The sequence below is a fragment of the Serinus canaria genome, chromosome 6 (genome assembly GCF_022539315.1).
Source record: "Serinus canaria isolate serCan28SL12 chromosome 6, serCan2020, whole genome shotgun sequence".
Classification (NCBI taxonomy): Eukaryota; Metazoa; Chordata; class Aves; order Passeriformes; family Fringillidae; genus Serinus; species Serinus canaria.
This window is the reverse complement of record NC_066320.1, coordinates 1859850-1875679: the sequence shown is the minus strand read 5'-3', so window position 1 is coordinate 1875679 and position 15830 is coordinate 1859850. Positions and strand designations below refer to the sequence as shown.

Below are 15830 nucleotides of genomic sequence, written 5' to 3'. Positions count from 1 at the left end.
GTTTGCTCAGAAACTCTTGGTGAAGGCAGAGAGTTTAGCAGCAAACGCTGAGTTTTGAAGAAAGCAGGAAAAAAAATGTCCAGGATGAGAAAATTAAAAAAAAAAAAAAAAAAACAATAACAAAAAGCAGCAAAGAGAGAATAATGTCAGCTGGTGCCCTGTTTTTTCTTAGTGGAGTGTTTGGAAAAAAAGAGATTTATACTCAGGATATAAACCTGCTTCATTCTCATCCTGACTTTGGTTTAATTGAAATATTGATGATAATTAGGTTTTGCATTTTGCCTGCAGGCCTGTCTGGGGCTGGAGACTGCACAGAAATGCTCAGGACAAAGGAGCACCAACAAAAACCCCGGAGCTCTTGGTGGACTGAGAGAAGCAAGGGAGGCACAGATGCTCAGGGATTCTCCAAAATCCCAGGCAGGCAGCACCCAAGCCAGAATCCCAGCTCCTGCCACTTCTACCTTTTGATTCAGTATTTGAGGGACAGGCTTATCTTACAGAAGAAAATAAAAATCATTTTAAACAAAACCCGTGTGATTTTTTTTTTTTTAAGAAAAAACAACTCATTGGTTTTATTTCAACAGTAAATTTTAGAAACATCTTGACATACAGAACTCCAAAAAAATATAAAGTCATAAATCACCTAGTTAATTTACTAAAGGGGAAAAATACAGTACATCCAAGACTCGAACATCTTGTGAGTTTATACAAAAGCCACACAGTAATAAACTGCATTAAAAAATAGATCAAGCATTACCTGACTGATTGGACACTGGCATTTGCCCCCTTATTAAAAGGCACTGAGCAATGAAAGCAATCAGCATCACATCCATTCTTGTCAGTGAATTCACCATGATTAGCAGAAAACCCCACTGTTAAACACAGCTCTCGTCTTCACCACCTGGATCAGCAAGGAATCTCTCTGGGAGGAGGGAGGAAACAAAGCTGGAGAAGGACAAACACTGAAATGCAACATCCCAAGATGCAAAGACACTTCCTGGACGTGGAGGTTCAGCTCTTCTCCAGTTTTTTCTGGCCGTGTCATCTCCCAGCAATCACTCAAAGGAATTTAATGCCCCAAGAGCCTCACGGGGCTCCTCTGCTGTGTCCTGGCTCGCCCCCAGCACCGGCTGCTGCCTGCTCCAGTGTCTGCACAGCCAGCACAGCCCAAAGCAGCTGGCTTTGCCTGCTCTGGCAGGGTCTGGGCTGCCATCAGCCAGGGTAGCACATGCAGCAGCCAGCTGCAGCCAGGTCAGGGGCAGGCGTGTCCCCGAAGAGGCTCTGGCCCAGCTTGTGCTCGCTGATGATGTCCTCCACCCTGGTCACGTACAGCAGCGTCAGCAGCACCCCCAGGAACTGCCAGGGAACCACAAAAGGGTTTTCTTACACCACAGATGTACAGGCTATCAAGCTTGGATTCACGGAGTTTACATTATTTGAGGAGAATAATTTTCGCTATGATTTTTTTTAAGCGTTAGATTTTTCATTTTACAGTTTTTTATTGGGTTTGTTGTATATAGAGACTGTTTGTATACAGGTATTTTTGTGTAATGCTTTCTAGGATTTGTGTTTAGAGGTTTTGAGGTGTCACCAACATGTTCTATGAAAAATCCTTTCCTTAGGATTTTCCCTCCTGAGAAGCTGAGAGGCCTCAGGAACAAAATGCAAACAATGATTCTCTGCTGCTGTGGGATGCAGCAGATGGGTCTGGGATTGGTCTCATCTGGCTGTTTCTAATTAATGGCCAACCCCAGTCCAGCTGTCCAGACTGGACAAACCTTTGTTATTCATTCCTTTTCTGTTCTTAGCTAAACCTTCTGCTGAAATCCTTTCTTCTATTCTTTTAGTATAGTTTTAATATATTACATATCATAAAATAATAAATCAAGACTTCTGAACATGGAGTCAACTTTCTCATCTCTTCCCTCATCCTGGGAGCCTTGTGAACACTGTCACAATGAGGGTTAGCTTTTTAAATTATTTTTTGGTTGATGGTGGTGAGACAGAATAGAGATTTTCCAGAGCAGAAATCCATTTTGATTTAAGTGAAATGCACATCTTTGAGTTAAGTTTGTAGTTTGAAAACAAAGCTGTTTAGTCTAAATACCTGTTCTCATTAAAAGCCTAAGCCCAGAAAAACCATTTCAGCTGAAAGACAGAGATAAAGAGAGAAAGACAGAGAGAAAGAAGCTGCTGAGAGAGCAGGTCAACCTGACCTAAGAATTCTTTCTGATCACAAAGAATTAGGCAAATGTCACTCAAAATTTGTAAAAATTATTATGTATAAACCTATTGTGAAATTGCATGCATATTCTAGAGAGAGAGAGATTAAAAAAATAAAAATCTAGAGTTCCCAGAGGTGCACATGTCTTTTAGGGAAAAGAACCTCCACATGTGTCCAGTGCTGTAATAAACACACCAGCTTTACAACTTTCACAAAGTTGTACAGTTTTGTTTATCTCCACAAATCAATGGGATTATGTGACAGGGATTTTAAATGTTTTGTTTTGCTGTTGTTGAAAACTGTAGCTTTGTTTGTAGTATTTTAAAGATGGACTAATTAACTAATTATGGATTTACTGGGTTTTTGAGTGTAATTGTTTTTTAGGTTACAAAGGTTTTTTAGGGAATAGGACTTAACAGTGGTTTTTGATGTTGCCCCAGCCCCAGGCAGGCAGCACAGGCAGCTTGCCTCACAGGAGCTTTAGGAAGTCACAGTTGTCATGGATAGGGGAGGACTCCAAAAAAAAAACAATCCCAAGAAAAAGCAAATTGCCTCACCAAACCCTACAACAGTGATGCTACTAAATGATCAGAGTGCCACCCCAGCATATCAGTTAAATTCAAAAAGAAAATTATGATTATGGCCAAGTGGGATTTCACATACTGACAAATGATTCAAATGCCAGAGTGCCACCCCAGCTTATCAGTTACATTAAATCCAAAAAGAAAATGATGATGATGGCCAAATGGGATTTCCCATACTGCCAAAGCAGATGCTCCCCCTCACAGTGAGCATCCCCTCTCTCACCTGGGGCAGCAGGATGCCAAGCAGCACACCAGCCATGATGCTGTAGTTGTCCAGAAACCAGATGAGCACGGCGTTGGTGCACCCTCGGACGTGGATCACGTGCTGAACGCTCAGGCGCTGCAGAACACCAGAGGAAAACACCAGGGCTCAGCAGGCAGCTCCACTGGGGGGACATGCATGTGGCACCCCAAAACTCAGGGAGGCAGATGTGCTTGGCCTTCCCACCTCCTTGAACCCACTGAGTTCAACAAAGACCTCATCAGGAACTCTTCCATCTGTTGTTAAGCTGCTCCGCACCTCGACCAACCACTCGGTTTTTTAAAAGTTATTCTACACCCAAATGAGTGACTTCATTGTCTTAAACCTGTTTGTTGCAGCTATTTTTTCAACAAAAAATGCACCCAATCCTCATTTAAGACCACTTGGCAAGCAGAGAAGTCTCTCTTTAGCTTTCATCTCTGCTCCCAAGTTGAAAACACATCAGTGGAAAAACATAAATTGTGGACCAAGTGCTTTGCAAAAAGACCCAATAAAGGACAGGAACAAGAGGATTTCGGATTCAGTCCTGCAAGCTGTGCTGCTCCCTGACCCCAACCCATAATATAAAAGCACTCGAGGCTGCAGAGGGTGCTGGGCAGTGAATGGGGTGAAGTTAAGCAGAAGCTGAAGTGCCCCGTGTTAGAGCCTGCCCGCAGCGTTCAGGTGATTAAGCCACAAATCAATGAACCTGAATGAAGGCAAGCTGTATTTAAAGATAACCAGTAATCCCAAAAACCAACAACCAACGCTGGCATTGTGCTCCAAGTGCCTCAAACGAGCTGGGGAGAGGAGCTTTTCCAGACCAGCCCCCGCCCTGCCTCCTCCCAGCACTCCAAAGCCGGCAGTGGAGAACTCAGGGCAGATCCAATTACCAATTTCCCTTCTTAACCACTCTGCAATTACTGCCTTGAGCTGGCAGTCCCTCCTCTGGACTCTCCGGGGCTGTTCCCAAAAGGGAAGGCTGAAGGAGGAGGCCCCATCCCACTCCTGGAGGGAGGAGAAGGCAGCCAGGGAAATCCCAGTGCTCCTCCAGGTGTGCTACCACCGGCTTAAAAATAAAACACCCACTCCTGGGATGTAAAACACTTAAAAACAGCTAAGCTGGCTTTTTTCAGTGCCAGTTTTACTCAATGAGAAGCTTTGGCTTTTAGTACTTAAAAGCTTTCCCTGACTCAAGTCACTGCTTCAGGTTTTGAGAGCAGCTTTTTGTGCATTAATTGTGCAATTAGCTGGGGGAGGTTGTCAACAAACAAGGAAATGGAGGAAAATGGAAGGAAGGGAAGATGCAAAAACCAAACAAGATTAGATTTCTCTCATAGATGGAAATGATTCCAGGAAAAAAAGAACCATTTTAATTGCCAATTTAACTGCCTGGCAGATGAAAGCACACAGAAAACACTTTTATACCAGACCAAAAAAAGGAGCAGCACCCTCTGCCACGCCAGGGTGGGCACTGGCTACATTACCTCTTGGTCAATGGTTTTGTATCCACACATTGTGTTGATAATGTCTGTCTGAAAAGAAAACAACAAATATGAACTGCAGCAGGAAACCAAAATCACAGAAATACTATTTACTCTGTGCTCATATAAAAGCAGTGACAGGGTTATTTCCCAGTCCAACACCAGTTTATCCCAGCAGCCCCAGGGTCAGATTTAGTTAGAGCTCCAGGTGATTTCAGAGCAATGAGTATTGCCAGTGTGTCACTGACAATTTGAGCCATTCCAACCCAACCAAAGCAGGGTGGCACCAGCATCCAAATCAGAGCTGTTGTGACACAGCTGTTTGCACAGAATGAACAGCTGGATTTCCTTCTACAGCCTTAAGGACTTAACACACCTTGTTACTAAAACCAGGGGTTAACACAGCCTTGGTGCCAAGATGACAAATTACTTGGGCACTCCCAAAATATGTGACCACAAGGAGGGCAGCCCCATCCTTTAACTTTAAACACAGAATTTGTAACAGGATGTCTTGGCATAAGCAAATGCACACAGAGGAGATAAATGCATTGGAAACAGAGGATTATGAGCATTTGGGACCCATTTCTGTCTGCTCCACTAGTGTAAGTCTTTAATAAATAATTTGACATGGACATAGCTCCTTCAGAGCCCCCCCAGCAGGAGCTGGCTGCTGTGAGCAGAAGGCTTTTACAGAGGAGTTTTCCATGACTGCAGAGCCCATGAGTAATCACAAGCCATCTCTGCAGCTTTCCAGGACAGAAACCAGCCTGTATTTGGAAGGATTTGTCAAACACAGGGAGATTGATGCATCTCCTGGTTGTTTTTTCCTGAGGCAGCCATGCACAGCCCTGGTGCTGGTGCTCCAGCATCTCCTGCTCAGAGCCACCAGCCCTCACCATCCATGGACCACACTTCCACCTGGGGCTTCTCCAGTGCTTTTCCCTGGAGAAGTTTTTATTTCAGTGCTTTTCCCTGGAGAAGTTTTTATTTCAGGGCTTTCCCTTCCCTGAGTTGTTCTGCTCCATCCAGCTGCAGATTCTTATTCTCTCACAGCTGGGACTCAAAGCATGACTGCTCAGCTTTGGTTGCTGAGAATGAATCAAAGCTCATCACAGACTTAAGCAGATCCATTCCCCCACACCAAAAATGAGTGTGCAGACATAATAAACACCTTCCTGTGATACACATTGCTCAGGATTACTGACACAACCATTGCATCTATTTTTCCCTTTATTTTTTAATTAAACAGCCATGCTCAAGGCAGATGTTGAAAGGGCAGCCCAAAGCAGGCAGCAGCAGAATATCCATCACGAGCTCTGCTCTTACACACACCCAACCTCTCTGTCTGGTGTTCAGACTGGAGACAAACCCCAGTGAGGCTGGGACTGCCTGTACTGGAGCAGCTGAGGAACAGTTCTTTATCAAATCCAGCATTACATGCATCCCCCAGATGAAGAGCAGTGAATTACAGAATTAATTAAAGCACATTTGCATGAAAATCAAGGCCTGCTCCTGGAGCTGCCAGCACCAGTTAGGACCAGTTCATCACAGACTGAGAAACTGGTTCAGACTCCAGTCCTTCCAGGATTTTACAGGCAGGTGGTTTTCAGGGATAGCTTGGGGCAGACCTGTGCCCACAAGCATGCCCTTGCCCCGAGGTCACATTTTAGATTATTCTGGAGATGTCAAGGTCACTCTGAGTGGCTTTTAATTCACACAGCAGCTGGAGCACATCACTCATGGAAGCCACCAGGTCCCAGGCTTCCTGGCAAAGCTGGAGCAGCAAACCCTGGGGAAAACACCAGCAAAACTGAGTTTTAAGCAGCTCTGGTTCAGGAGAGCCACGAGATCAGTGGAGCTCCCAACATCCCTTCTGGGCTGGGAAGTGGGTCAGTAAAATGGAGCACAGCCAACACATCTAACCCACCATTTCCTCCCTTTCAAGCTGCCAAGACCCACAGATCCATTAGGGCAGGAAAGGACCCATTTTCCTTCACTTCTCACCCCAGATTTCCTGAAGTCAGGCTCCTTTTGGAGTGAGCAGCAGTGATGCTGAGGTGCCAGGACTTACCCTGTTTCTGATGCAGCAAGTGTAGGGCACCCCACAGGCCAGTGGTCCTGGAGCTGCACAGTTGTGGTACACATTTTGGGACCAGTCTCTATAATCTTCCCCACCACAGCACTTGAACTGGAGAGAAATAAAATAAAATAAAAAAGACACAAAATTCAATGAGCTTCAACGTCTTCTCCAACCCAAATGGTTCTGTGATTCCAAAAGGAAAAGAAAATTTGTACCTTAAACTCTTTGAACAAGCAGAAAACAGAGTTAGAATAAAACAATTTTGAAAGCCCTGAGCTACCAAAAAGTTCTGTCATTTTACCAGCACAGCATGTATGAATGCACATGATAAATACAATTAAAAAGCATTAAAGGTGATTCTCCTCTGTCACCTGTTGAACTACAACCCAAGGTACTTGGTGCCAAGTTCCACCTCCCATCTTTTCTGAGCTGAAAAATTATCTTCCCAGCTCTGGACATCACCAAACACTGCTTTTACATGGACTCTGTCTTGACCTGCAATCTACCTCTGCAGTTGTTTTAAGGCTTCCAACTACATTTCCAACTGGATCTAAGAGACAAAAGGCATAAATTAATCTCACCAAAACATTGTGGGTGTAATTTAGAAGAACTGAAAGCTGGCAAACAAATACTCTAAGTTTACACTGACTTTATATAAATATTCCCTTCCTAATTTAAACTAAGGGGAAAGGAGGAGCTCATTTAATCACTCCTGTGTATGTAGCCATCATTTTGGGCAGTGCATGGAAAATTTAAAGCATTATGGAGTCTAATGACAAAATTTCCTCAGGGTGCTCTGCTTCTGACAGACTTTCCATGCTAGCTTTGTTTTTCAAAGCAGGCTGCCATCTCCATAACGATGTCCTAGAATCTGTGGATCACTTCCTAAGTCAATTTTTTCTAATAACCATGACTTGGCACGGTCACAGACACCACATGGGCCCTGACATCACATTGCTGAACACTTTTTGCTTCTTCTACAGCCTCTGAGCTGCATGGCAGAGCTCCTCAATAACCCAATAAACATTTCAACAGATCAGCCTTATTAAAAATAAAACATAAAAAAAGGCTGTGAGTCAACTCCACATTCCATGAAGTAATGCCCAGCTGGGGTCACCACAGTTTCTGAATTTTAATGGCAGGTAGATCCCCTTGCAGTGGTATTTCCCTCCAACAACCACCTCGTTAGAGAGCTCTGTGCATGCCCTCCAGCAGCCACACAACAGCCCAGGCTGTGGCAGCCCAAGTGCCACCTCATTTCTCCTTTTCCAATGCCTCCTGTTACCAAGATGCTTCTCAATCTCCTGCACCAGCCAGCAGAAGTGTTGAGTGCCAGGCCAGGGCTGGAATTTAGGCTGAATTTGTCCCTATCCAGCTGTGGGGTCACTACAAACCTGCAGGTTTGTAGGATCTGACCCTGAGCATTCCAATTGCACCTGCCAAGGCAAAAGCTGCATTTTGGGCCTCTCTTTTTGCAGTGATGTAAGAGGGTTTTAAAAGCCAGCTGGAGTGCTGGATGAGCCCTGACCACCATTAGAGATCTCACACAAGATCTCATCCCCCTCACCAGTAACAACTTGATTGGCACACCACTGGAAAAACTCAAAGCTGTGGCTCAGTTAGTCCAAGAGGGGGGAAAAAAACCCCAACAAACCTGCTTTTGAACAGAATCCATGATGTTCTTGAAGTCTAAATCATCATAGTAATTCTCAATTCCTCTTCTAATGTTATCATTCAAGAATTTGATTGTCTAGAAAGCAAAAGGAAACAAAGATTCATGGGTTGCACAATGGGCTGGAAGAGAATCAGGAGAGCAGGTTAGAGTGACAAGTGTAACTGCTGAGCACAAAGGAAAAGGCTTTTTTTCCCTTTTTTTGGAGAAAAAACCCCAAACACTCATTACAAACAAATTCTAGCACAGCCCTGCAGGGACCAACCATCTGTTCCCCTCACTGCTGGGGTTGGGCTGGCAAGCTGCAGCACTGTGACACCTCTCCCTGCTGAGACCTTCCCAGCTCCTCCCAGAGATGGTCCCATCACCCCTGGCACATGGATATCCCAGGATCCTGTCACTGGGGACCCTCCTCATCTCCTGGAGGGCAGAGCAGTGGGGTTGGGTGGTGCATCTTGGCACCATGGTCTGCAGCACGCCCCAAGCAACAAGACTTGGCTGTGTCACCACCAGGCAGGAATTTTATTTTCTGGGAATTTTCCATTAATTTGATTTTCCAAAGAGTCCATAATTGCCAGATAGAGAGCTTTGCTCCCCATGGTGTGGGAAAAAAAGGTGTGTTTGTGTGTTTTACAGTGGCTGTTTTGAGAAATATGGCAGTGTGGCGACAGCAGATATAAAACGGTGTCTCCTCAGCGTGGCACACTAAAATTAAATCAACAAAGTGTTTGTAAAGTTCAGAAGATGAGAGAAAAGGGGAAAAAAAAACAATATTTAGTTTTCAAGAGCCAGCACAGCAAAACCAAGGACTAGTCACTACCAGAATGAAACAACTTTCCTTTCAATCCAGCTGCTGAAATGGACAAAGTTGAAGCCTTATAGGTCAGAAAACCCGAAATACACCCACTCATCTTCTCAGTATTACAAACTGCAACACCCACAGACTAGCCAGAACAAAAAGGACTATCACATCCATGATGAGAAACCATACAGGACCCTCCTAGCTGGTCAAAAACCTCATTTAGACTCTACAGATTTGAAAAGGAAGTAGAGAAAGAAATGGGGAAAATGCACAAGACTTGCAAAACAAACAGGACACACACAGAGGCTATTACACTAAGCTTCCAGAAATACTTTTTTGTTCTCCCCACACTAAGCCAAACTTCTCCACTAACCTCAAAAAACAAGGGAAGGAAGCTGTCCCTAAGTGTAGCTGTCCTGCTAAAAATCAGAGCATAGGCATCTAGTACTTGCCACAGTGAAAGCATTTACGTTTTCAAGCATTCCTAACTGAATAAAATTGATTTTTCAGCTCTCTGTGCAGAAAAACCAAGGGTTGAATACAGCTACAGCATGCCTGTCAATGCTGGAGTCTCCCATAGAAATCTGTTATGTTGCTTATGGATGTGGGCAGGGAAGAGCTGTCCTTTAACTGAGGCAAAACATTTGGGCCATTAAAGAACAACAGCCTCCAAATCCGTCTGGAAACATCCCAAATCAGCAGTCAGACCCAGATGGCAAAACAGAAGAAAGCATTTTGTCATCCACCAAGAGCTGGAAACTCATCCTGCCCGTGTTGCACATTTCCAGATTTCCTCCAAGCTCCTCAACCTGGAATTCCTCTCCAGAAAGGTGGCAAACCCCAGAAAAGCCTTTCCTTACCTCTCCCACACCCACTCCTCCCTGGGGGAAGGGGAACACCTGCTGATAACAGGCCATGGAATGTCCCTGCATGGCTGATAAGAACTGCAGCATCCCATTGGGAGATGTGAGCCCAGAGGGAGGAGCCAAGCATTCCTACCCAGATATAATCTGGAGGTTCTGGAACACCAACACAGCTTCTCCACTGGATTTCCCAGAGGAAGATTCCACCTGTCTCCAGGATCCCTGCTCCAGCAGAACCAACCTGACACTCCAGGAGGGCTGCAGCCACAATTCCAATGGGACTGCTGCCAGCACCCTGACCCACAGGGTGTCAGGTTGTGTTCTGACTCTGTCAGTGCTGGTTTAGTTCACTGCATTGTTTATTTTATCTTTTTGTTTCCTTCCCTAATAAAGAACTGTTATTCCTGCTCCCATATTTTTGCCTGAGAGCCCCTTAATTTAAAACCTACAGCAATTCCAAGTGGGAGGGGCTCACATTCTCCATTTCAGGGGAGGCTCCTGCCTTCCCTAGCAGACTCTTCTCTTTCCAAACCAAGACAGCAGCTGCTGTTCAGCAGAGCTCCATCCTGCCAACACCTGAAGCAAGCAGCTCACCTGGTTCCTGAAGATCAGGGCCACCACTCCACCTGTCAGCTCGATCAGCAGGCAGATACCAAGGATGTACATGAACTGCAGGCAAACAAGTGCAAGTGAGTCATTGCACAGAACTCCAATTACTCTTGCAATTACCTCCCTTAAGCCCAGCATTCTGGACTTGGCTTTCAGCCTGGCACTTTAAAGGAAAATACAAAATTATGGGTTTGTTCTTATGAAACTGTCAATGTCCTGAGAAAGCCTTTTTTTCCTCACTTAAATTATTCTGGGTTTTGCCCAATTGGCAAGAACATTATTTTTCTGCTCTGAAGGGACTCAAAACCATCAGATTAAATTATCCTGCCAAGATTCTCCTCTCCACACCAGCATCCCAGAGAAGCACATTGATGGCTGCAAACCCCACCACACTTCATGCTCTGATCTTTGCTCCCTACAAAACCACTACTTACCTGTTAGCTTTCAATTAGTGGATAAAGCAGCACACCTTAAGATAATCCAAACCACCTTCTTCTACACTGCCAGTGCTAAATCAAAGCAAAATTCCAGGCTTAGTAGCTTTTAGTGTGTGGCTTCCCACATTTATTTGCCTGTTTATATGCACGTGCTCACAAGTGCACTCACACACAGCCACGTGTGCATCCGTGACTGCCCATCAAAGAGTGTGCAAAATGTGAAAAACATGAAAAAAAACAAACCACTGGACTGTGAGAGAGCTGCTGCATGCCAGTACTTGAAATGCTTTTCCAACCCTTCAGGCACAAAAGACAGGTGTTGAGTGAATTTAGGTCTGCTGTGTAACAATGAGCTTCATCAGGAGTGAATTTCTCAGATCCCTTGTCTGAAAATAATCCCTAAAGCTCTCCCCTGAAAGCTGCTTGAACTCCTGTGTGCTCAGTGCCAGGAATTCAGCAGACAGGTGTCTTTTCTCCTGCTAAATCTGGAATCAGCCTGGGAAGCTGGCATCAGGGACTTGCTTTTTTCAATGCCCAGCTGGGTTTGCTACCAGGATGGGAACAGAAAATGTTCCTGGCATCTGACACACCACCATGCTCAGTGGGAAGAAGCCTGAGGAGGGGCTCTCAGTAAAATTCCAGGATAACTTCAAAATCCACGGCTATTTCTGGCCTTGTCCTCCATAACAAACCAGGAATTTAGCATTTTGTTAGACTGATGTGACAAGGCCAGGCTGGGTTGGGTTTTGAGCAGCTTGGTCTGGTGCAAGGGGCTCAGACCAGGTGGGCTTTAAAAGGCCCCTTCCAGCCCAAACCCTGTGTGATTCTCTGCACGTGGAAATGAAGTTTGCACACTTTAATTTTAATTAGTCACATGTGCAGCTCCCATCTGCAACCACAGGAATTTCCCTAAAATTCACCTTTTCAGGGGCACTGGGGAGAAAAACCTCATCCCTTTCATTTCACCCTCTGGGAGCTCCAGGTCTAACTTTGAAGACACATTTCTCCATCTCCCCTCTGCACTGCACTGCCCAGGGGAGGACAGACAGACTCTGGCCACTGAGCCAGGGCTTCCCTCTCGAGCTGCTTCCTCTGGGCTGAAACCCAGCATCAGCTGGCACTGAGCAGCTGAGTTTGCACAAGGTACACAAGGCCTGATAATAACTCACATTCTGGTTATTTTCCACAACACCTGAACTGCTGGGATGCTCCTTTTCCCAGCACTGGGCTCAGACCCTCCCTGCTCCTGTCATTGGCAAGACCCAATGCTGCTGCTCCCCGAGGGGTGGGGAGGGGAGAGTCACTAAATTCAGATTTTAATAAAACTTTTTAAAAAGAAACCTCGTTCAAATATTTTTCAGTGCAGACATAGTCCTGGGTGTGAATTCAGAGGAAGAGTGGAAAGCAAAAGCAACAAGCCTTAGAAACTAGGAATAAAAATTCCAGCACTTACTGCTTGCAGAAGGCATAAATTGTCTCTCAGAGAAGCCAGTACACCCACAAAGGATACCAGGAACATCACAATGCCCAAAAGTATTAAAATAATTGCTGGGGCTAGAAAGGCACTTTCTAGAGTTTTGTACTTCTGTCTTTCAATTTCTGCATAAATCCCAACAGCGAGGATGAGGGCTCCAATCACCTGGAAGAGAAACAGATTATTTAACACAAATAACATGTTATTTTTTTTCTGCCAGTTAGCACAGAGATGACAGGCTGTGAGTACACAGGAACCTGCCACTGCTCACTTCAGGATTCATTATAAACAATGAAACAACCAAAGCAGAAGTCTGGATTAAAATAAATAAATAAATAAAAAACCCTCCAACACTAAAGAAGAAAAAGAGCTGAGTTGGAAAAAAAATGAAAGTTGTTCACTTCAAAAATATATTTCATCATGTTTTAACATTCTGGTAGTTAAACTAATCCAAATATACATCACTGGCTGAAATGCAATTTATTACCCATCTGAGATCACATTTATTACATGTATGAGCCACTGCCATGGCATTAATGACCCTCCTTTGCGTGTCTGTCTGTCTGTCCTTCTCTCTGTGTGTATAAATGTACAGAAATACATATGTGCCTCTGATATAACCCAGTTTCTAGGCTGGGCTGCAAACAGCCTCTCTGTCCCTTCATATTAACTCCTGCTGTATTTGAGCTCAGTAAATACACTCAGATATTTCCTATACCTCCACTCCTGCTGCCAGCAGGAGAAAGGCACCAGATTAAAAACTAAAAAAAAAAAACCAACCAAACCAAACAACCAAGTCTGAAATTATATCTCCTCCTTGAGCAATACCAGATAAAGCTGACAAGTGAAATAGGAAGGGACATATTTCATTTAACAAGGTAAAGATATTTCAATCAAAATAATTAGTTAAGTCTAAATCATTTGGTATTAAAACTACAGTGTGCTGCAAATCACTTTGAATTACGGTGAATTAATTTAAATTAAAAATAGCCCAGAATACTTAATTACAAAAATTGCAGTGGAAAAACTTTGCTGCCAGGGAGAGACCAGACACAAATCAATCATCCTGGCAATGTGATAAACAACACTCCCCTTTCCTGAGCTGACATTTCCCCAGGAAACACGAGTCTGCTCCCTGCACACCAGTGCTTCTTAATTATACTTCTTAATTTTCATTTTCCCTCCTTAACTTTGGATGGGACACAGTGTATCCCAGACAAAGGGCTGGAGGGACTCACCATGTGAGTTACCAGTTCATGAGCCAAACAGCTGAAATCCTTTTTTTAATTATGGGATATCTTAAAATAAATAGCAACTTACTGGAAGGTCTTGATTTTCTATGGAAAGGAATAATGACACCAAAGGACAATAAGTAGGGAATGCCACCAGTTTGTCATCAAAAGAGAGAAAATTCTCAGCAGGGTTCACCCATAAAAAGGAAATACACTGAAGCTATTTAAAAAGCAACTTAACATTTGAGCAAATTGAGAGCAACCCCAAAACCAGATCCTCCTGCAAACATTAACAGCAATAACTCTTGCCTGGTAGATCCCTTGTTTAAAAAGTAAAAAAAAAAAAAAAGGAACACTGGACATAAACCACAGGTATTAAAGCTTGGTAGGGATTGTCAGAATTTCAAATAGTGTTGTTTCAAGAACAGAACTCTTTACTGAAATGTCTTTTTCTGAACCATAGTTAAAGCATTAAATTTCAGGGGGAATATTTCCTTTAAGATACATAAATATATAGAGCATCTTTATATACACATATCCCCATCCATTTTCACTTCCATCTTGCTCCCACACCCTCCAAGATTTCTGCTTTCATTATCTTCTATTTCTTAAGCATTTAATAAAAATCTTTAGCATGGCCAAACCAAGAGCAGCATTTACTGGTGGCAAGCAGATGTGCTCACCCAGCAGCCAGCCCAGCCCAGCCTCTGCTCCTGCCTGTGCTCTCCCTTCCTGTGCCTGGGGCTGGGGACACAACCCCTGCCTGGGGAGCCAGGGGCTGTTCACATCCTGCATCCCTCACACAGCTCCCAGCTTGGCAATTCCAGCACAGGAAAAACCAACTGCCCTGACTCCCAGGGGATGAGCATCCAGCATCAAACACCAGGGGATTTCTCTGGGGCTTTTGCACACACAGAAGCTGCTTTCCCAAGAGAAAGGAGAAGAATTTCTTTATTAGCAGAAGCTTTAACCCTGTAATTCCAGTTCTTTCTCTTAAATAAAGCTCAACAACAGCAGCTGCTGTTGAAAACGCTGGATGTTGTTTCTGCTGGGCAAGAACATTTCATCACAGCCCCATTTACCCCAAATCACATCACAGCCCCACTCACCCCAAATCACATCACAGCCACATTTACCCCAAATCACATCACAGCCCCACTCACCCCAAATCACATCACAGCCACATTTACCCCAAATCACACCACAGCCCCACTCACCCCAAATCACACCACAGCTCCATTCACCCCAAATCACATCACAGCCCCACTCTCCCCAAATCACATCACAGCTCCATTCACCCCAAATCACACCACAGCCCCACTCACCCAAATCACACCACAGCCCCACTCACCCCAATCACATCACAGCCCCCCTTCACCCCAAATCACATCACAGACACACTCTCCCCAAATCACACCACAGACACACTCTCCCCAAATCACATCACAGCTCCATTCACCCCAAATCACATCACAGCCCCACTCACCCCAAATCACATCACAGCCCCACTCTCCCCAAATCACATCACAGTCCCATTCTCCCCAAATCCCATCACAGCCCCATTCACCTTTTCCAGAGGTGTCTGGAAGAGTTACAGTGACAGCTGGATTTTTAAAAAGCCCTGGGTGACAGGGGGAGATCACAAGGCCTGTAGCAAACATCTCCCCCTGGCATTCCCAGCAAGGCTTTAATTTCCTTTCTGCTTTGGAGAAGGCTGGTATTTCATTCCTGGGGGTTTAAATCCATCCTGGGGACTCAGATCTGGAACTTCACCACTCATGAGGTACCAGAGGAAGTGCAGCAGCAGGGAGGGAACCGAATGAACTCGGCATCCATTTGGGTCAAAGCCCCAAACAGCAGCACAACACCACAAATCACCCAACATTCAAGAAATCCAACACTCCCACAGCTTTACTTCCATTTACACTGATTAAAGAAAAAAAAAAAAACCAACACCAAACCCAAACCAACAAACTCAGCAAAAAGAACAGTGCTGAGAAGTGACATTTCCAGCTGATGAGATCTGCTTGGCTGAGCTGCAACAAAAGGAAACCCCGCGGGCGATGCCCACGCACCTCCCACAGCACCAGCAGGATGCTCCCACAGCACCAGCAGGATGCTCCCACAG

General features: G+C 44.7%; 1 protein-coding gene across 2 annotated transcripts in view; it reads right to left on the bottom strand.

The window, feature by feature from the left end:
- Positions 1-549: 549 nt before the first annotated feature.
- TSPAN15 (tetraspanin 15) overlaps positions 550-15830 on the bottom strand; it is a 16718-nt gene continuing 1437 nt past the window's right edge. Inside the window, exons 2-8 of one of the 2 annotated variants that reach the window (XM_009098857.4) lie at positions 12450-12635; positions 10545-10619; positions 8268-8363; positions 6605-6721; positions 4537-4584; positions 3032-3148; positions 550-1356 (exon numbers count right to left, since the gene is read on the bottom strand). In XM_009098857.4, the coding sequence (XP_009097105.1) occupies positions 1213-1356; positions 3032-3148; positions 4537-4584; positions 6605-6721; positions 8268-8363; positions 10545-10619; positions 12450-12635 (783 nt within the window). In that variant the 3' untranslated portion in view covers positions 550-1212. The remainder of the gene's footprint in view (positions 1357-3031; positions 3149-4536; positions 4585-6604; positions 6722-8267; positions 8364-10544; positions 10620-12449; positions 12636-15830) is intronic. The other variant, XM_018923927.3, reaches the window with a different exon arrangement.